This window comes from Carcharodon carcharias, chromosome 22, assembly GCF_017639515.1.
Source record: "Carcharodon carcharias isolate sCarCar2 chromosome 22, sCarCar2.pri, whole genome shotgun sequence".
NCBI classification, from domain to species: domain Eukaryota; kingdom Metazoa; phylum Chordata; class Chondrichthyes; order Lamniformes; family Lamnidae; genus Carcharodon; species Carcharodon carcharias.
Window position 1 is genome coordinate 1162485 of NC_054488.1, and position 14871 is coordinate 1177355.

General features: G+C 47.2%; 1 protein-coding gene across 2 annotated transcripts in view; it reads right to left on the minus strand.

The window, feature by feature from the left end:
* Nucleotides 1–7284, minus strand: part of LOC121293897 (mycbp associated protein) — a 271885-nt gene extending 264601 nt beyond the window's left edge. For both annotated transcript variants that reach the window (XM_041217342.1, XM_041217343.1), the window contains exons 1-2: nucleotides 7223–7284; nucleotides 3114–3241 (exon numbers count right to left, since the gene is read on the minus strand). In XM_041217342.1, the coding sequence (XP_041073276.1) occupies nucleotides 3114–3241; nucleotides 7223–7283 (189 nt within the window). In that variant the 5' untranslated portion in view covers nucleotide 7284. The remainder of the gene's footprint in view (nucleotides 1–3113; nucleotides 3242–7222) is intronic.
* Nucleotides 7285–14871: the final 7587 nt, after the last annotated feature.

The following is a 14871-nucleotide window of genomic DNA, read 5'->3' on the forward strand; positions in this document are numbered from 1 at the left end:
AGGATGCTGTGGTCAACCTTGTCAAACGCTGCAAACAGGTTGAGAAGGGAAAATGTATTTTTGTCATGTTCACACAGGGTGTCATTTGTGACTTTGGTAAGGACTGTTTTGATACTGTGACAGGAGCAGAAACCTGATTGGAAGGATTAAACCATGGAGTGCCAGGAACAGATCTGGGTGCTGACAGCATGTTCATGGATCTTGAAAAGGAGAGAGAGGTTGCAGATGGGGCGGAGGGGTAAAGGGTGAGTTATTTGAGGAGACATGTGATGATGAAATTTGAAGGAGAGGAAAACTGTACTTGAGGAAAGGAAACTATTAACAATATCAGCTAACATATGGGTCAGGAAAGGGAGTTGGATCATCTGTTTAGAGGAAATAGCCCCTAGGGTAGAGGAGGTGGGTCTTCTGGACAACATGAGCTTGGAGAGGGAATGTGGAAAAGCAAGAAAGGAACTAAAGAAAGATATGAGTTCAGGCTGAGGACAGGGGAGGGCTCAGTGGAAATTTTGCTGGGTATCCTGGGCATGGAAGAGAAGGAGCAGAGGCAGCTGAATGGTCTAAATTTTTGTATCAAAGAAGTCCACAAGATCCTTGAACTCGTTGTTGGAGGTGAGGGTGGAAAAGACAGGCAGGAGGGGTTTAAGAAGGTGACTTATGGTGGAGAACAGAAGCCATGGGTCATCTTTGCATTCTATAATCATCTGGAATAGTGAGCCGTTTTGGCAGAGGATAGTGGAATTCAATAGTACTTTACATTGTCCAGCCAGAACTGCAGTTGAATGGTTAAGTCAGTAATCTGCCATAGATATTCAAGTTTGTGCTCTAGGAGCTCAGGGAGCAGTGATGAGGGCCATGTCAGGGAACAACCAGGGTGAGAAAGAGTAATGGTTTTAATGGAGACAAGGGCATTAAAGATGGAGGTGAAGGTATTATCAAGGAGATTGGTAGCTGCTGAAATGTTATAGTGAATGGAGAGCTAAAGATTAAGCAGTTGAGAATGTAAAACATTTCTTCTAAGTTCCTCTTACATTATTTTAAGGATAATCCTCAGTTTACCCTGGTTGGCTGAGCAGTGGAAATAATCCACCTGGCCAATATTTATCATTCAACCAACATCTCTGAAACAGATTATTCAGTCATGTATCTCATGGCTGTTCGTGGATTCTATTTTTTTATTCACTTATGAAATGTGATGTTGCTGGCAAGGCCAGTATTTATTGTCCATCACTAATAGCCCTCGAGAAGGTGGTGGGTGATTCACCTTCTTGAACCTCTGCAGAATGTGTGGTGAAGATACACTTACAATGATTTATGGAGCAAAATCCAGGACTTTGATCCGGCAACAGTGAAGGAATGGCAATTTAGTTCTAAGTCAGGATGGTGTTTGGCTTGATGGGGAGAGCTTGCAGGTGGTGGTGTTCCCATGCATCTGCTGCCCTTGACATTCTAGGTGGTAGAGGATGTGGGTTTGAGGAAAGTAAACTTGGTCGGTTGCTGCAGTGCATCTTTTGGATGATACACACTGCTGCAATTGTGCATGTGTGGTAGTGGAGGGAGTGAATGTTTAAGGTGGAGAATAGGGTGCTGTTCAAGCAGGCTGCTTTGCCCTGGATGGTGTTGAGTTCTTGAGTATTTTTGGAGCTATGCTCATCCAGGCAAGAGGAGAGTGTTCCATCACACTTGTGCCTTGTGCCTTGTAGATGGTGGACAGGCTTTGGGGAGTGAAGTCACTTGCTGCAAAATTCTGCAGCCTCTGACTTATTCTTGTAGCCACTGTATTTATATGGCTGGTCCATTAAGTTTTTGGTCAATGGTAACTCCAGAATGTTGATATTGGGGGATTCAGCAATGTTAATGCCATTGTACTTAAAGGGCAAATAGTTAGATTCTCTCTTGTTGGATATGGTCATTGCCCAGCACTTGTGTGGCACAAATATTACTCAGCACCTATCAGCCCAAGCCTAACTGTTTTCCAATTCATGCTTCGTTATCTGAGGAGTTGCGAATGGTACTGAACACTGCTAAATGGCGAGGCTTGCATCAAATCAGTATTACACTGTGACTGATGTCACAACTTGTCTTCATTGCATACTTCTGGCTTACACTCACTGCACAAGCTAGTGTCCTCACCAAAATGGTGTTCAGTAGAGCATGTACCAGAAGTGTGTGTGTACATGTAATAGATGCCATTTTGTAGCCAAAACAGCACTCGCAACACCAAAAAAGGGCAGTAAGGAGCTAGATTTTGCAGCCATAAATGGCAATGTGAGCTAATGATCTAGGATGACGAGAGTGCTAAAGGGTATAAGGTCTCTACAGGGTCAGCACCTTGGAGAACTGCAACTTCTGACTCATAGGCGATCGATTCACAAAACAGTAAACTCACAGCTAGAGGGAAAGGCTGACTACAATGCCTTCAATTAAATCGCAGTACATTGTGAGATACTTGTGCTGAGGCACCTTCTTTCTACAACCTACAGCCTTTTAAACCACAAGCTTGAACCAAATGTAATCCGTAATTGTTGATTTGTTTCATCATGCCTTTTATTATTTTAATCTCAAAGGAAGGATTTGCATTTATAAAACACTTTCTAGGACCTCAGGCTATCCCAAAGAGCTTCACAACCAATGAAGTACTTTTGAAAGTAGTCATTGTGACAATATAGCAAAATATGGCAGCTAATTTGAGACAGCAAGATCCCACAAATAGGCAGTGGAATAAATGAGCAGATTTGTTTTTAGTGATGTTGTTTGAGGGATAATTGTTGGCCAGGGCACTGAGGAGAGCTCCCCTGTTTGAAAGACCTCAGAGGGCAGGTGACCTCAGTTTAATGTCCCACGTGAGTGATGACACTGCCGACAGTGCAGCACTCCTTCAGTAGTGCAGAGTGTGTCAGCTGAATTTTGAACTCAAGTCTCTGCTAGAGGGTTTGAACTCAACTTTCTGATTCAGAAGCAAGAGTGCTCCCACTCAGCCATGGTTGATGCCTAACCCTGATGGAGTCATGCTCAGTGGTCCAAGGCCCTTTACCTGGGTTTCTCCATAAAACTGATTTCCACATTTCAACCACACATCACTAAAACGGCATAAATAAAATGTCTCACTGTACCGTATGCAGATCCTCTGGTTTTATTGCTAGAGCCATGATGTCCTCTCCTGTCAACACATCTTCCTTCTCTGGTTCCTCCTTAATTGGGATAAACTCCTCAACTTCCTTTTTATTTTCCTTCTTCTTTTCTATTAAACAGAAGTCATTCACAGCACATTCCGCTACAGAGGTTCATTAAAAGATTCTGCAAATGCACTTTTAGCCCAGCTGTGTGGAGCAAATCAAAACACAACATTTATAGAGTGCCCCATATATAACATAACGAAATATCCCAAGGTGCTTCACAGGAGCACTGTAAAACAAAGTACAATACTGAACCACATAAGGAGATATTTGGTCAGATATTGACCTGAAGCTTGGTCAAAGGGGCAGATTTTAAGGGAGTGTCTTAAAGGAGGAAAGTGAGGGAGAGAGGAGAAGCATTGAGAAGGAATTCTAGAGATTGGGGCATAGGCAGCTGAAGGCACCTACACCAATGGAGAAGCAAATAAAACTGGGATGAAAAAGAGGCCAGAATTAGAGAAGCAGGGATATCTCAGAGTTGTGCAGTTGAGTGTTGCGTAGGTTACAGAGATAAGGGCGAGGCCATGGAGGGATTTAAAAACAATGATGGGGGCTTTTAGCAACAAGATTAGTTTGGAAAAGTTGGGGTTATTCTCTTTGGAACAAAGGAGATTAAGGCGAGATTGATATAGTTGTAAATGTTTATGATGGGTTTAGATAAGGTAGATAAAGAAAAGTTGTTCCCAGAAGGCGATGATATAAGGACTAGGAGACACAGATTTAATGTTTTGGGCAAGAGACGCAGGGATGAATGAGAACTTTTTATGCAGCAAGTGGTAATGTCCTGAAACTCACTGCCTAGGAAGGTGCTGGCAGTGGAGGTCAATGATTTCAAAAGAAAATTGCACAGGAACTTGGGAGAAAAAAAACTGGTGTAGTTATGGGGATACAGCTGGGGAATGGGGCTGACTGGATTACTTTACAGAGAGCTAGCATGGACTCAATGGCCTTAATGGCCTCCTTCCGAGCCATTATGACTCTGTTTAACGTGATGCCATTAGACTTCATGGGCCCCAAAGTCAATGTAGCGGATTTCCCAAGTCTCTCCCTCTGAACTGTATAGCTTGACTAGTCTGTGGGGCAATTCTCCTAATTTTGGTACAACTCCCCTAGTTGCCCTTGAGAAGGTGGTGGTGAGCTGCCTTCCTGAACCGCTGCAGTCCATGTGGTGTAGATACGCCAACTGTGCCGTTAGAGAATTCCAGGAATTTGACCCAGCGGCAGTGAAGGGAGAGCAATATAGTTCCAAGTCTGGATGGTGTGTGGCTTGAAGGGGAACTTCAATGTGGTGGTGTTCCCATGCATCTACTGCCCTTGTGCTTCTAGATGTAGCGGTTTTGGGTTTGACAGGTGCTGTCTTTGTTGTTTCCGGTGCCTAGGTCAATGCCAGATGGTCTGTCCGATTTTATTCTTTTTTTGTCTTTTCTGTAGATTTTTGATAAAACTAGATCACTTCCTAGGCCATTTCAGATGGCAGTTAAGAGTCAACCTCATTGCTGTGAGTCTGGAACCACATGCAGGCCAGACTAGGTAAGGACGGCAGATTTCCCTCCCAGAAGGACATGAATGAACTAGATGGGTTTTTACGATAATCGATAGTTTCACCATTATTGAGAGTTTTATTCCATATTTATTCATTAGTTGAATTTAAATTCCTCTAGCTGCTATGGTGGGATTTGTGTTTCCAGGAGTATTAAACAGGGCTGAGCATAATGAGTTGAGATGGAAGTTGAAGTTAGTCGGTCGTTCAGTGCACAGGCTGAGTGAGGTAAGGGCGGCAGATTTCCTTTCCTAAAGGGCATTAGTGAACGAGGTGGGTTTTTATGACAATCCAGTAATTTCATTATCATCATTACGGAGGCCAGCATTCACATAGAAAGATAGAAAATAGGAAAAGGAGTAGATCATTAAGCCCTTTGAGCCTGCGCCGACATTCAACATAATCATGGCTGATCCTCCATTTCAACGGCATATTACCGCTCTCTCCCAACACCCCTTTATGCCTTTAGTGTTTCGAAATCTATTTATTTCCCTCTTAAATATATTGTGACTTGTGGTAGAGAATTCCATAGGTTGACCACCCTCTAAATGAAGAAATTTCTCCTCATCTCGGACCTGAATGGCCTACCCCATATCCTGAGACTGTGACCCCTTGTTCCAGACCCCCCCAGCCAGAGGAAACATCATCCCTGCATCCAGTCTGTCCAGTCCTGTCACAATTTTATATGTTTCAATGAGACTTCCTCTCATTCTTCTAAACACCAGGGAATACAGGCCCAGTCAACTTAATTCTCTCAGCTGCCGTGGTGGGATTTGATCTCATGTCTCCGGGGTATTAGGCTGACCCTATGGATTATTAATTCACTGAAATTACCACTATGCTGCCGTTCTCTTAAATCTGCCATCTTCATCCTTTTCCTCAAATAAAACTATTGACTCCACCATCCTTGCAAACTACACCATCTCTAACCAACCTTTCCTCTCAAACTTTTTGAACATGTTGTTGCCTCCAAAATCCGACCCCATCTGTCCCAGAACTTCATGTTTGAATCTCTCCAATCAAATTTCTGCCCTGCCAAAGTAAAGAAATAGCTCTTATCAAAGTCACAAATGATATTCTGAATGACTGTGACAAAAACTCCATCTTCATCCTTCTTCATCTGTCTGCAGCCTTTGACATGGCTGACCACACCATCCTTCAACGCCTCTCCACTGTCATCCAGCTGGAAGGGACTGCTCTCACCTGGTTCCTTTCCTATCTATCTAATCGTAGCCAGGGAATCTCTTGCAATGGTTTCACTACCTGCTCCTGTACTGTTACCTCGGGTGTCTCACAGGACCTATCCTTGGCCTCCTCCTTTGTCTCATCTACCCCTTGGTGACATTAGCCGAAGGTATAGCGTTAGTTTTCACATGTATGCTGAGAACGCCCAGCTCTACCTCACCATCACATCTCTCAACTCCTCCGCTGTTGCTAAATTATCTAACTGCTTATCTGCCATCCAATGATAAATGTCAAAACTTTTCTCTAACTAAATATTGGGAAGACCGAAGCCATTGCTTTTGATCCTCATTCCATCCGTCTGCCTGGCAACAGTCTGAGATTAAGCCAGTCTGTTTGCACCCTCTAGTATCACATTTAGCAAAGAGACGAGCTTCCGACCTCATGTTGTCACCATCATTAAGACCGCCTATTTCCACCCCTGTAACATTGCCTGAATTTGCCTAACTCAACTCATCTGCTGCTGGAGCCCTCAACCAAGCCTTTGTCAACTCTAGACTTGACTATTCCAATGCACTCCTGGCTGGTCTCCCAATTCTACCTTCCGTAACCTTGAGGTGATCCAAAACGCTGCTGCCAGTGTCCTAACTCACAGCAGTCACAGCCTAATATCTCCTTCTGTAGCTCAGTATCCAAGTTTGTTCGATAAAGTTCATGTGAGGCTCTTTTGTGATGTTTATCAAAGGTTGTTTGATGGACAGGTGGAGCTTTCCCCTGAGCCTGACCCACTCCGCCTGCCCCCCTAAGCCGGGATCAGTTCCTGACCCAGGGTAAGCCGCATCCTTCACACGCAAGGAAGTAGATTCTGTCCTGGCCCCTATTCCTCACACCCCCTGGGAAGGCCCTATCCGTATCCTGAGGGGAACGTGTCACTCATCCCCCAGGGAGAGGAATCCCTGTCCTGGGGGCGGGTAGGGGTCTATCGCACACCCCCTGGGGAGATCCCTGTGTGGAATGTGGGGGGGGGAGGGGGAAGAGGGCCCCTATTCCTCATCCCCCGGGGAGATCCCTGCCCTGGGGAGTGGGTGGGGGACTATCCCACATTACCCGGGGAGGCCCCTGTCCCTGTCCGGGTTGGGGGGGGGGGGGGGGCTATCCTTCACCCCCTGGGGATATCCCTGTCCCGGTCCCTGTCTGGGTTGGGGGGGGGGGGCGGGGGGGCTATCCTTCACACCCCCGGGGAGATCCCTGCCCTGGGCAGTGGGTGGGGGACTATCCCACATCCCCCGGGGAGGCCCCGGTCCCGGTCCGGGATCACTCCTACCAGGCGGAGTCCGCGGTCCGGTATCTCTCCGGGAAGCTTTAACGGGAGCGCGAGTCCCCATCCTCCCAGCTCAATGCCGAGGCCAGAGTGTCCAGCAAGGCCCGTCTCCCAGGCAACCGGCCCAGCCCTCCCAAAGTCCCCATGGAGACCAGAAAGCGGCAAGATAACCAGAGAGAGAGAGGGTTAGACTGTGTTATTGCGGAGAGAGAGAGAGAGGCTTAGACTGTGTTATTGCGGAGAGAGAGAGGGGGTTAGACTGTGTTATTGCGGAGAGAGAGAGGGTTAGACTGTGTTATTGCGGAGAGAGAGAGAGAGGGTTAGACTGTGTTATTGCGGAGAGAGAGAGAGGGTTAGACTGTGTTATTGCGGAGAGAGAGAGAGAGGGTTAGACTGTGTTATTGCGGAGAGAGAGAGAGGGTTAGACTGTGTTATTGCGGAGAGAGAGAGGGTTAGACTGTGTTATTGCGGAGAGAGAGAGAGAGGGTTAGACTGTGTTATTGCGGAGAGAGAGAGAGGGTTAGACTGTGTTATTGCGGAGAGAGAGAGGGTTAGACTGTGTTATTGCGGAGAGAGAGAGAGGGTTAGACTGTGTTATTGCGGAGAGAGAGAGAGGGTTAGACTGTGTTATTGCGGAGAGAGGGGGTTAGACTGTGTTATTGCGGAGAGAGAGATAGGGTTAGACTGTGTTATTTCGGAGAGAGGGGGTTAGACTGTGTTATTGCGGAGAGAGAGATAGGGTTAGACTGTGTTATTTCGGAGAGAGGGGGTTAGACTGTGTTATTGCGGAGAGAGAGAGAGGGTTAGACTGTTATTGCGGAGAGAGAGAGAGGGTTAGACTGTGTTATTGCGGAGAGAGAGAGGGTTAGACTGTGTTATTGCGGAGAGAGAGAGGGTTAGACTGTGTTATTGCGGAGAGAGAGAGAGGGTTAGACTGTGTTATTGCGGAGAGAGAGAGGGTTAGACTGTGTTATTGCGGAGAGAGAGAGAGGGTTAGACTGTGTTATTGCGGAGAGAGAGAGGGTTAGACTGTGTTATTGCGGAGAGAGAGAGAGGGTTAGACTGTGTTATTGCGGAGAGAGAGAGAGGGTTAGACTGTGTTATTGCGGAGAGAGGGGGTTAGACTGTGTTATTGCGGAGAGAGAGATAGGGTTAGACTGTGTTATTGCGGAGAGAGAGAGGGGGTTAGACTGTGTTATTGCGGAGAGAGAGAGAGGGTTAGACTGTGTTATTGCGGAGAGAGAGAGGGTTAGACTGTGTTATTGCGGAGAGAGAGAGAGGGTTAGACTGTGTTATTGCGGAGAGAGAGAGAGGGTTAGACTGTGTTATTGCGGAGAGAGAGAGGGTTAGACTGTGTTATTGCGGAGAGAGAGAGAGGGTTAGACTGTGTTATTGCGGAGAGAGAGAGAGGGTTAGACTGTGTTATTGCGGAGAGAGAGAGAGGGTTAGACTGTGTTATTGCGGAGAGAGAGAGAGGGTTAGACTGTGTTATTGCGGAGAGAGAGAGAGGGTTAGACTGTGTTATTGCGGAGAGAGAGAGAGGGTTAGACTGTGTTATTGCGGAGAGAGAGAGAGGGTTAGACTGTGTTATTGCGGAGAGAGAGAGAGGGTTAGACTGTGTTATTGCGGAGAGAGAGAGAGGGTTAGACTGTGTTATTGCGGAGAGAGAGAGAGGGTTAGACTGTGTTATTGCGGAGAGAGAGAGAGGGTTAGACTGTGTTATTGCGGAGAGAGAGAGAGGGTTAGACTGTGTTATTGCGGAGAGAGAGAGAGGGTTAGACTGTGTTATTGCGGAGAGAGAGAGGGTTAGACTGTGTTATTGCGGAGAGAGAGAGAGGGTTAGACTGTGTTATTGCGGAGAGAGAGAGAGGGTTAGACTGTGTTATTGCGGAGAGAGAGAGAGGGTTAGACTGTGTTATTGCGGAGAGAGAGAGAGGGTTAGACTGTGTTATTGCGGGAGAGAGAGAGAGGGTTAGACTGTGTTATTGCGGAGAGAGAGAGAGGGTTAGACTGTGTTATTGCGGAGAGAGAGAGAGGGTTAGACTGTGTTATTGCGGAGAGAGAGAGAGGGTTAGACTGTGTTATTGCGGAGAGAGAGAGAGGGTTAGACTGTGTTATTGCGGAGAGAGAGAGAGGGTTAGACTGTGTTATTGCGGAGAGAGAGAGAGGGTTAGACTGTGTTATTGCGGAGAGAGAGAGAGGGTTAGACTGTGTTATTGCGGAGAGAGAGAGAGGGTTAGACTGTGTTATTGCGGAGAGAGAGAGAGGGTTAGACTGTGTTATTGCGGAGAGAGAGAGAGGGTTAGACTGTGTTATTGCGGAGAGAGAGAGAGGGTTAGACTGTGTTATTGCGGAGAGAGAGAGAGGGTTAGACTGTGTTATTGCGGAGAGAGAGAGAGGGTTAGACTGTGTTATTGCGGAGAGAGAGAGAGGGTTAGACTGTGTTATTGCGGAGAGAGAGAGAGGGTTAGACTGTGTTATTGCGGAGAGAGAGAGAGGGTTAGACTGTGTTATTGCGGAGAGAGAGAGAGGGTTAGACTGTGTTATTGCGGAGAGAGAGAGAGGGTTAGACTGTGTTATTGCGGAGAGAGAGAGAGGGTTAGACTGTGTTATTGCGGAGAGAGAGAGAGGGTTAGACTGTGTTATTGCGGAGAGAGAGAGAGGGTTAGACTGTGTTATTGCGGAGAGAGAGGGTTAGACTGTGTTATTGCGGAGAGAGAGAGAGGGTTAGACTGTGTTATTGCGGAGAGAGAGAGACGGTTAGACTGTGTTATTGCGGAGAGAGAGAGAGGGTTAGACTGTGTTATTGCGGAGAGAGAGAGAGGGTTAGACTGTGTTATTGCGGAGAGAGAGAGAGGGTTAGACTGTGTTATTGCGGAGAGAGAGAGAGGGTTAGACTGTGTTATTGCGGAGAGAGAGAGAGGGTTAGACTGTGTTATTGCGGAGAGAGAGAGAGGGTTAGACTGTGTTATTGCGGAGAGAGAGAGAGGGTTAGACTGTGTTATTGCGGAGAGAGAGAGAGGGTTAGACTGTGTTATTGCGGAGAGAGAGAGAGGGTTAGACTGTGTTATTGCGGAGAGAGAGAGAGGGTTAGACTGTGTTATTGCGGAGAGAGAGAGAGGGTTAGACTGTGTTATTGCGGAGAGAGAGAGAGGGTTAGACTGTGTTATTGCGGAGAGAGAGAGGGTTAGACTGTTTTATTGCGGAGAGAGAGAGAGGGTTAGACTGTGTTATTGCGGAGAGAGAGAGAGGGTTAGACTGTGTTATTGCGGAGAGAGAGAGAGGGTTAGACTGTGTTATTGCGGAGAGAGAGAGGGTTAGACTGTGTTATTGCGGAGAGAGAGAGGGGTTAGACTGTGTTATTGCGGAGAGAGAGAGAGGGTTAGACTGTGTTATTGCGGAGAGAGAGAGAGGGTTAGACTGTGTTATTGCGGAGAGAGAGAGAGGGTTAGACTGTGTTATTGCGGAGAGAGAGGGGGTTAGACTGTGTTATTGCGGAGAGAGAGAGAGGGTTAGACTGTGTTATTGCGGAGAGAGAGAGAGGGTTAGACTGTGTTATTGCGGAGAGAGAGAGAGAGGGTTAGACTGTGTTATTGCGGAGAGAGAGAGAGGGTTAGACTGTGTTATTGCGGAGAGAGAGAGGGTTAGACTGTGTTATTGCGGAGAGAGAGAGGGTTAGACTGTGTTATTGCGGAGAGAGAGAGAGGGTTAGACTGTGTTATTGCGAGAGAGAGAGAGAGGGTTAGACTGTGTTATTGCGGAGAGAGAGAGAGGGTTAGACTGTGTTATTGCGGAGAGAGAGAGGGTTAGACTGTGTTATTGCGGAGAGAGAGAGAGGGTTAGACTGTGTTATTGCGGAGAGAGAGAGAGGGTTAGACTGTGTTATTGCGGAGAGAGAGAGAGGGTTAGACTGTGTTATTGCGGAGAGAGAGAGAGAGGGTTAGACTGTGTTATTGCGGAGAGAGAGGGTTAGACTGTGTTATTGCGGAGAGAGAGAGGGTTAGACTGTGTTATTGCGGAGAGAGAGAGAGGGTTAGACTGTGTTATTGCGGAGAGAGAGAGAGGGTTAGACTGTGTTATTGCGGAGAGAGAGAGGGTTAGACTGTGTTATTGCGGAGAGAGAGAGAGAGGGTTAGACTGTGTTATTGCGGAGAGAGAGAGGGTTAGACTGTGTTATTGCGGAGAGAGAGAGAGGGTTAGACTGTGTTATTGCGGAGAGAGAGAGAGGGTTAGACTGTGTTATTGCGGAGAGAGAGAGAGAGGGTTAGACTGTGTTATTGCGGAGAGAGAGAGAGGGTTAGACTGTGTTATTGCGGAGAGAGAGAGAGGGTTAGACTGTGTTATTGCGGAGAGAGAGAGAGGGTTAGACTGTGTTATTGCGGAGGAGAGAGAGAGGGTTAGACTGTGTTATTGCGGAGAGAGAGAGGGTTAGACTGTGTTATTGCGGAGAGAGAGAGAGGGTTAGACTGTGTTATTGCGGAGAGAGAGAGAGGGTTAGACTGTGTTATTGCGGAGAGAGAGAGGGTTAGACTGTGTTATTGCGGAGAGAGAGAGAGGGTTAGACTGTGTTATTGCGGAGAGAGAGAGAGGGTTAGACTGTGTTATTGCGGAGAGAGAGAGAGGGTTAGACTGTGTTATTGCGGAGAGAGAGAGAGGGTTAGACTGTGTTATTGCGGAGGAGAGAGAGAGGGTTAGACTGTGTTATTGCGGAGAGAGAGAGAGGGTTAGACTGTGTTATTGCGGAGAGAGAGAGAGGGTTAGACTGTGTTATTGCGGAGAGAGAGAGAGGGTTAGACTGTGTTATTGCGGAGAGAGAGAGAGGGTTAGACTGTGTTATTGCGGAGAGAGAGAGAGGGTTAGACTGTGTTATTGCGGAGAGAGAGAGAGGGTTAGACTGTGTTATTGCGGAGAGAGAGAGAGGGTTAGACTGTGTTATTGCGGAGAGAGAGAGAGGGTTAGACTGTGTTATTGCGGAGAGAGAGAGAGGGTTAGACTGTGTTATTGCGGAGAGAGAGAGAGGGTTAGACTGTGTTATTGCGGAGAGAGAGAGAGGGTTAGACTGTGTTATTGCGGAGAGAGAGAGAGGGTTAGACTGTGTTATTGCGGAGAGAGAGAGAGGGTTAGACTGTGTTATTGCGGAGAGAGAGAGAGGGTTAGACTGTGTTATTGCGGAGAGAGAGAGAGGGTTAGACTGTGTTATTGCGGAGAGAGAGAGAGGGTTAGACTGTGTTATTGCGGAGAGAGAGAGAGGGTTAGACTGTGTTATTGCGGAGAGAGAGAGAGGGTTAGACTGTGTTATTGCGGAGAGAGAGAGAGGGTTAGACTGTGTTATTGCGGAGAGAGAGAGAGGGTTAGACTGTGTTATTGCGGAGAGAGAGAGAGGGTTAGACTGTGTTATTGCGGAGAGAGAGAGAGAGGGTTAGACTGTGTTATTGCGGAGAGAGAGAGAGGGTTAGACTGTGTTATTGCGGAGAGAGAGAGAGGGTTAGACTGTGTTATTGCGGAGAGAGAGAGAGGGTTAGACTGTGTTATTGCGGAGAGAGAGAGAGGGTTAGACTGTGTTATTGCGGAGAGAGAGAGAGGGTTAGACTGTGTTATTGCGGAGAGAGAGAGAGGGTTAGACTGTGTTATTGCGGAGAGAGAGAGAGGGTTAGACTGTGTTATTGCGGAGAGAGAGAGAGGGTTAGACTGTGTTATTGCGGAGAGAGAGAGAGGGTTAGACTGTGTTATTGCGGAGAGAGAGAGAGGGTTAGACTGTGTTATTGCGGAGAGAGAGAGAGGGTTAGACTGTGTTATTGCGGAGAGAGAGAGAGGGTTAGACTGTGTTATTGCGGAGAGAGAGAGGGTTAGACTGTGTTATTGCGGAGAGAGAGAGAGGGTTAGACTGTGTTATTGCGGAGAGAGAGAGGGTTAGACTGTGTTATTGCGGAGAGAGAGAGAGGGTTAGACTGTGTTATTGCGGAGAGAGAGAGAGGGTTAGACTGTGTTATTGCGGAGAGAGAGAGAGGGTTAGACTGTGTTATTGCGGAGAGAGAGAGAGGGTTAGACTGTGTTATTGCGGAGAGAGAGAGAGGGTTAGACTGTGTTATTGCGGAGAGAGAGAGAGGGTTAGACTGTGTTATTGCGGAGAGAGAGAGAGGGTTAGACTGTGTTATTGCGGAGAGAGAGAGAGGGTTAGACTGTGTTATTGCGGAGAGAGAGAGGGTTAGACTGTGTTATTGCGGAGAGAGAGAGAGGGTTAGACTGTGTTATTGCGGAGAGAGAGAGAGGGTTAGACTGTGTTATTGCGGAGAGAGAGAGAGGGTTAGACTGTGTTATTGCGGAGAGAGAGAGAGGGTTAGACTGTGTTATTGCGGAGAGAGAGAGAGGGTTAGACTGTGTTATTGCGGAGAGAGAGAGAGGGTTAGACTGTGTTATTGCGGAGAGAGAGAGAGGGTTAGACTGTGTTATTGCGGAGAGAGAGAGAGGGTTAGACTGTGTTATTGCGGAGAGAGAGAGAGGGTTAGACTGTGTTATTGCGGAGAGAGAGAGAGGGTTAGACTGTGTTATTGCGGAGAGAGAGAGAGGGTTAGACTGTGTTATTGCGGAGAGAGAGAGAGGGTTAGACTGTGTTATTGCGGAGAGAGAGAGAGGGTTAGACTGTGTTATTGCGGAGAGAGAGAGAGGGTTAGACTGTGTTATTGCGGAGAGAGAGAGAGGGTTAGACTGTGTTATTGCGGAGAGAGAGGGTTAGACTGTGTTATTGCGGAGAGAGAGGGTTAGACTGTGTTATTGCGGAGAGAGAGGGTTAGACTGTGTTATTGCGGAGAGAGAGAGAGGGTTAGACTGTGTTATTGCGGAGAGAGAGAGAGGGTTAGACTGTGTTATTGCGGAGAGAGAGAGAGGGTTAGACTGTGTTATTGCGGAGAGAGAGAGAGGGTTAGACTGTGTTATTGCGGAGAGAGAGAGAGGGTTAGACTGTGTTATTGCGGAGAGAGAGAGAGGGTTAGACTGTGTTATTGCGGAGAGAGAGAGAGGGTTAGACTGTGTTATTGCGGAGAGAGAGAGAGGGTTAGACTGTGTTATTGCGGAGAGAGAGAGGGTTAGACTGTGTTATTGCGGAGAGAGAGAGAGGTTAGACTGTGTTATTGCGGAGAGAGAGAGAGGTTAGACTGTGTTATTGCGGAGAGAGAGAGAGGGTTAGACTGTGTTATTGCGGAGAGAGAGAGAGGGGTTAGACTGTGTTATTGCGGAGAGAGAGAGAGGGTTAGACTGTGTTATTGCGGAGAGAGAGAGAGGGTTAGACTGTGTTATTGCGGAGAGAGAGAGAGGGTTAGACTGTGTTATTGCGGAGAGAGAGAGAGGGTTAGACTGTGTTATTGCGGAGAGAGAGAGAGGGTTAGACTGTGTTATTGCGGAGAGAGAGAGAGGGTTAGACTGTGTTATTGCGGAGAGAGAGAGAGGGTTAGACTGTGTTATTGCGGAGAGAGAGAGAGGGTTAGACTGTGTTATTGCGGAGAGAGAGAGAGGGTTAGACTGTGTTATTGCGGAGAGAGAGAGGGTTAGACTGTGTTATTGCGGAGAGAGAGAGGGTTAGACTGTGTTATTGCGGAGAGAGAGAGAGGGTTAGACTGTGTTATTGCGGAGAGAGAGAGAGGGGTTAGACTGTGTTA